At 38.6% G+C, this 6839-nt stretch overlaps 1 protein-coding gene across 1 annotated transcript; it reads right to left on the minus strand.

Annotated features, from left to right (window-relative positions):
• Positions 1-1011: 1011 nt before the first annotated feature.
• LOC134001028 (ladderlectin-like) lies at positions 1012-4638 on the minus strand. The gene is made up of 9 exons (XM_062440568.1): positions 4590-4638; positions 4429-4458; positions 4291-4335; positions 3216-3281; positions 2681-2713; positions 2251-2342; positions 1789-1914; positions 1552-1651; positions 1012-1082 (listed from the first exon to the last, which is right to left on the minus strand). The coding sequence occupies exons 1-9, from the start codon at positions 4636-4638 to the stop codon at positions 1012-1014; spliced, it is 612 nt and encodes a 203-aa protein (XP_062296552.1).
• Positions 4639-6839: the final 2201 nt, after the last annotated feature.

Here is a 6839-nt window from a genome sequence, read left to right on the forward strand (position 1 = left end):
GCAGTTTCTAATGTTTTCCAGGTAGTGACATATGTAAGTTAGATGAAAGGGGGAAGGCTAGCAGCTGGGAATTCCTTATATAGAAGCAGTTGAAGTGCCTCTGAACTGTATGATAGAAGATTTAATCTTAAGCTTTGAATGGGCAGACGTGATGAAGGAGATAATCAGGACATCTAATGAAAGGAATGAATGACCATGGGAGGCTAGGAAAGCTGAAGATGGAATGACTGGTGTCAGATAGTAAACAGTGATGTAGTTGTATGAAGAACGATGATGACTGCCATACATCTCATGCCCCCAAAGAAGGACTACAATGATAACGTGGTACAGTTCATCAATAGTTGGGGGTGGACAATACATGTGGCTTATTGGAGGTAAACCACCTACAACTGCTACTAGCTATGGAATCGCAAGGAGGCGTTGCTGGTTTGCGGCTGGGATTGGGTGATATGCTCTGGATAGCATGTGGAAGCATTCCAGGGCGAGGTGGAAAGTTGACAGCTAGTCGGTTCATAAAGGGCTGGATAAAGGTTGGGGAGAGTGGGCTGAAGGAGGGTCAAGGACAGGGTGGAAATAGTGGGTGAAATCAAGAGAGAACGAAAGTGGACGAACTGGATGGTTCTTCGAGGCTAGACAACTGTACTTACATAACATTATTTTAACTGCCTGATAAATGCCTGGTTATAGGATTATAATAAAATCAGACTCAGGGCTGTTAGTAACTTGCCTCTATAATTCTGAAATGAATGAGTATCAGTATTTTGAGATTAGGCACATTTTTCAACCAAGCTCTGAAGAAAGCTCACACATTGTTTTATTCTTTTACATCTTTATTATAGAAAACAAGCTAAACATAAATGATTTTACACAAAAGTTACTTCAAGAATAAACAGTGGAAAGCAGTATTTCAGTAAGATACACAACAAAGTTCATGAGTTTTCTTTAAATAGAAAAAATGGCCGCTGGTCCAGCACAAGGTCCCAGTTGCTGTTGTGTTGTTCTGTTGATGTATCAACAGCCCATTGGGTTCTTGGAACAAATGAAGCGATAAGCAGAGCCACACTGGGTGTTCCCCCAACCATCTGAAATTTGATGAGATGAGAAAAATACAAAAAACTTTTAGTTGTTGCAACAGATGATGTCATAGTATCTGTAACACGCGAAGCAAAAGCATATATAATAATGGCACTAAATCTTACTGGAACACTAAACTCAATTTTTGTCAGCACATTTTACACCATTATGTGAGAGAATCCATTACAGCACATCATGGACAGCTGTATTGATTTACTTGGTGGAGAATATATTCAAATATAACTGTAGAACTGAACAAAGGTTTGATACATTTTTTGGTGTTGGCCTCCACAGGAAAAACAACCGGCCAGTGCCTTAGCAGATAACACATTTTATCTTAACCAACATTAGCAAATATTATAATCCTGCTTCAGTCCAAACTCAGTTGCTTTTTCCTTGTGAGAAAACATTAGAAAACAGCTGAGTCAGGGCTGTAAAAGTAGCTAAAACTTTTGCTAATTTAACTGGTGGACTTACTGCTGTTGCGCAAGTACATGCAGGGGTAGCTGCTGGAGGTGGACTGGGCATACCAGTTAGTGTAATACATTCCCTCACGGTCAATCCACAACCACCGGCCCTGAGTGGCAAAGAGTAGAAAGTTTGAGTTTGTGTTTTCTTATTAACTTCATTTGGTCTTAAGTCATGACTCCCTTTGGACCAGGTCCTTGGGTAGATCTGGACTCAATAAGATGGCATGAATTAATAAACTCAGACCTGCAGGTGGAAGCCTCCCAGCCATGCGATGCTCTGACCACCTGTATTTGTGAGCCGCTGGAGGAAGGTGTACTCTCTGGGGTTGGAGACTGAGGCGAGGTGGGCACCCATGGCGTTGCAGTGCTCCTGTTGGACAGAGAAGGAACACCAGGATATTTGTGAATAGACAACACAGCAGTCATTTCATGTCTTCAATTTCGATGGGAAGATTTACTCATAAAGCTCAGCTTTTCATGAGTTGATGATGACACACTGACTGGTCTAAAAATACTATAACTATCCTGAAACTGTAGGCTAGTGTAGAATATACATGTCTGTGTTGCAGAATATGTTGCATTCATCAGTGGCAATAGTCAATTGAAAGGAAAAGTTATAATTCCATTCATGATGTTCACCGTGTGTGCAAGCTCAGTGGGAGTGACTGCTCTGATTAATAATACAGACATACAACAGTAGCAATACCTCAGCATTGTACCAAGACATGGGAGTATTGACGAACAGGAAGCAACGAGAGGCATGGCTGAACCAGCCGTCTGGGCAGAAGTTAAAACGAGCTATAGAGAGACAGAGGAGAGAGAACATGAACTTTACTTAGACTGATCTACTCTGATAACTGCACATTGCTAATCACAGATTCTACAGCTACTACTTTAAGCACAACAGCAACAAAAATGTTGTTCTTGCAATGCTGAAATGTGTCTGGTGTCTTTTGTAGAACAGTAACAGTGATGTAAATATTCAAACACATGCAGAAACTACTGGTAGCCTATCTTCATTTGGACATCCTAGCATTATAATATATGCCATTAGTAATGTTTGCCATGACAACCTCACACATACTGTACACACACTAAACATAAGTAAAACATAAAATCTGTGGTGTGACTCTTACATTCAGGTGCTGCTGCCTCCTCAAACTCACGAGCTGCAAAAACAGAGTTTTAATTGATTTAGGATACATTCAACACAATTTATAATAATATATAAGTATCAAATCAAAATTAACTACTGTACACTTTGACTTTATTATTATTTATTATTGATTTTCTACTTAAGAAAGTACTGGCTGTGCATGGTGAGTGCTAACTCTTAATATTTAAGTATATTTGCAGTTACTGTAAAATATATCGAACTTTTGTAATATTCTTGAAGAAACAATCAAACTGATAAGATACTATATGCAGACTATCCATATGTATTGCATTATCAAACATGTCTATATGTGTTTGTTAAGTCTTCTCGGTTGTGTGTTTTCTCTACAATATGTGAAAAAATCATGTGTATAAAAATATGTTTAACTTGATCAAAATGTATCTATAGCACAACCAAATGTGGAACAGTAGGAAGCATGTACTTGACAAAGTTGAACTGATAACTCAAATATGTATTTCAGTGTTGTAGAATATATAGTTGTTCATTCTGATTACCGTTCATAGGAACAGGGGCAGAATCTTCTGGCACAAATTCTTCTTTCATCATCGTCTCCTCCATCTCTGTTGAGTCAAGGATGTCAAAGTGACATATTAACAACAAAGCAACACAATCAATACATAAGTTACAGCCTGAGTCTGAGTAATTAACTGTTGTGTTTGGTTCAAGCTTCAAAGTTCAAGTTTTTATTAACCCTGGGGGACAATTTGATTCCCAGCCAGCAGTAATACACGACATCACACACAGCAATAAATACAACAACAAATACCAAATACGAATTACAGTTTAAGAGTGGCATTTACAAGGCTGATAGCAGCAGGAATAATTACCTTTTGAACCTGTTTGTTTTGTATCGTGGCAGATTGTATCTGCACCCTGATGGTAGCAACACAAACTCACACCATAAGGAATGGCTCAAATCAGCCAAGATTGATCAGATTTTCTTCAAAGACCTGACCTTATACAGGTCATTCAAGGATGTACAGTACCAGCAATTTTGCTGCACACCTTCACAATACCTTGCAGGCCATTTTCTGTTGAACAGAAACGATTCAATAAAACAGGAACAAAACATTTCCATAAAGCTGTTGTGTTGGGTTCTTTTAAATACAATAAAGACTACATTGAGTTTAAGGTTTAGTCTGTTTACCCAGCAACTGTCTAAATGAACAAACATGACTCTCTGTCGACTCGTGGCTAACCAACTCCTTGGCTGTAACCCGGAAGCTATACAGGCTCACCCTGTGAAATGTTTAGTACATCTGGTGGCAACAGATTACATTACACCACATACACAAAAATTAAGATGAAGCCATATGTAGAAAAGAGTTTAGTAGCACTATGATCATTTAAGTAAAGCATGTTAGCATTCTTTTTGAACATCAGTGTATATTACACTGATAGGAATGTTCTGTTGCTTTGCTGATATTTGGTCTTAAACCAAAGAAAGGGAGCAACAGATGCACCAACGCCATCCCCAGAGCCATTAACATTGAACACATTTAATGGTTGTCATGGTATAGGCCAAATAACATAACAAAGAATTACAGTTGCATTAGATTTGAAGAGTACCTGGTTCGACAGCCATCTGTTCCTCTGGGGCCATCACTGCTGCATCTGTGGATGAATCATATTAATATTGATGTCAGATATAAGCACGTTTTACATTCTTACCGTCTGTGCATTATAAACCAAACCTTCAATACTAACCTAGAGCTTTCTCTTTGTGTTCAGCTGGAGCTGCAGAAAAAAACATCAGACTGTAAGTAACAGTAGTGTACATATTATGTTGCATATTAGGGTGACCATAGAATACAATGTTAGTGGACTGCTGACTGATGATGGTGTGTGTTAAGTCTAAAGTGTCTGACCTGCAAAAGCAGCACAGAGTAGAATGGAGAGGACGAGGACAGTCTTCATGGTGATCACAGAGATCAAACGATTTTCCTGTGTGGAGAAAATAACTGGCAATAAATATACAGAGAGGGAGAACAGAAACCTAAGCTCCACTGAATGAAAAGTCTGGATAGACAGAAAAAGTCAAAGCAGCAGGTGTCTTACCTTGTCAAGTAAATGTGAGGTAATGTTCTTCAGGTATCAGTGATGAGAGGAGGCTGCTCTGCTCTTTATATACACACTGATGCTCGGTGAGTCACGTCTGTTAGTGTGGCAAAACGTGATGGTGTTTGTTTATGATGATGTTTGTGTGGGAAGATGATTGTGAATTACACTTGAAGATCTGACCTTGTAATCTGAGCTGTTCTCATAAACCACTCCATTGTTGCGTGACTGGGTAAAGTACACATAGGCAATACTTGTTAATACGATGTATTGTTTATCATGAATTTCCTGCTTTGTTTTGTATTTACATGCTGCATTAGAAAATACACAGTCAGAAAGGATGTGTCAATAACCTATGCACTTTTTGTGTTCATTCATTCATTCAGAAAGTTGTAGACGTGCACATTTAGAGCAAGAAAAGCAGGTGGTGGACTGAATAATAATTGTGTAAAAGCAAGAAAAAAGTCTGCACAGTGCTGGTAGATTTAACGGGATACTACGAGTGACGTTTAAAGCTCAATGAGAGCATTGAGCTGACAAAATATACTGTTCATATGTAGCCTCATGCACTGAAAAGACACTCAGCTACTTTGCTGATTGATCATTTATTTAAATTAGCTCTGCAGGATTTCCTCATAATGTTAAAGCATTGAATGACGGTCATATTGTTTGGTCATGTCATTCCTTCCCATCAGTAGTTACATCTATAACTATGTCCACATCTGAAAGATCATTGTGGAGTATGGAAAGTATAAAGTCTCTATGCATGCTGTAAATGTCTTATATCACTACCTCAATCAAGGAAGCAAGATGCCTAATTCATAAATCATAAGGAAATAATAATGTTTTAGTGTGTCATATATAATGAGTCTAAAGTTTGTTTTGATTATAAAACTGTAAGTAGGATATTAAGTACAGTAGTAGAGAGAGAGAGTGATTCAAAGTACAATATGTTGTTTCCTGGTTCAGATTCAGATTAATTTATGATTTCCAGTTACAGAGTAATTAGCATTCTGACTGAAGGTAGAGGAGATAACAAATCATTTGTGTTAAAGAAAGAAGAGTTATAAAAAAAAAGACTGCATAGCTTCCAGTAATACATTTTAATCATTTGATTTTATAGTGACTGAGGCTGAGGCTGCATACAATTCAGTTCAATGCAATGCCTTTATTGTTTATTACATTTATTATAAAACAAAATTGTGTGTCTTCTGTGGTTAATCAGCAACAGACAGTAAACATAAAAAAACATACAATGAGACACATATAACAATAAAAAATGGCAATAATAAAAATAGGAGGTAGTAATAAATATAGATGCATTAATAAATAAAGGCAGTAGTTGCAGACTTAATTGCACGTGCCAGCACATCTGAGGTGCAGTACACAGCACTATTGCACAGTTAATGAGTTTATCATTTTAATGGCACACACAAAAAAAGGAGTCTGGAAGTGCAAGATTTCCTGGACCTGCATTGCCTTCCAGAGGGCAGCAGTGTGAAGTGTGGGTGTCCTGAGTGATGATATTTGTGACCCTACAAAGACAGCAGCTTTTGTTGAAGTCCCACATCAGCCCCATTATCCCACAGCTTCACTGGCTAGCAGTATAGTCCCGGATAAAATTCAAAATCCTACTCCTCACCTTCAAAGCCCTCCATAACCTGGCTCCTGTATACCTCAGTGAACTCCTGACACCCTACTCTCCCTCTCTGTCTCTCAGATCCTCCGACTGCAACCTCCTCACCATCCCATGCACCAAACTGTCCACCTTGGGAGGCCGGTCCTTCAGCGCCATGGACCCCCAAGCTCTGGAATTCTCTCTGTCAATCAGTGGCGGCTGGTGACAAAAATTTTTGGGGGGGCGCAGTTTGATGGTTGGTGGTCCTAGGGTTAGTGTCAAATAAGCCCTAGCACCACTTCATACCGCAGCAAAAAAATAAAAATAAGAAAGGAAAACCAATCCAAAAACAACACAACACACTATAATGTCTCAGATAATAATAATCTCAGACCCACAGAGAGAGGAATAAAAAATTATAACCAGACATGATAAAATGGCC

This window comes from Scomber scombrus, chromosome 2, assembly GCF_963691925.1.
Source record: "Scomber scombrus chromosome 2, fScoSco1.1, whole genome shotgun sequence".
NCBI lineage: Eukaryota > Metazoa > Chordata > Actinopteri > Scombriformes > Scombridae > Scomber > Scomber scombrus.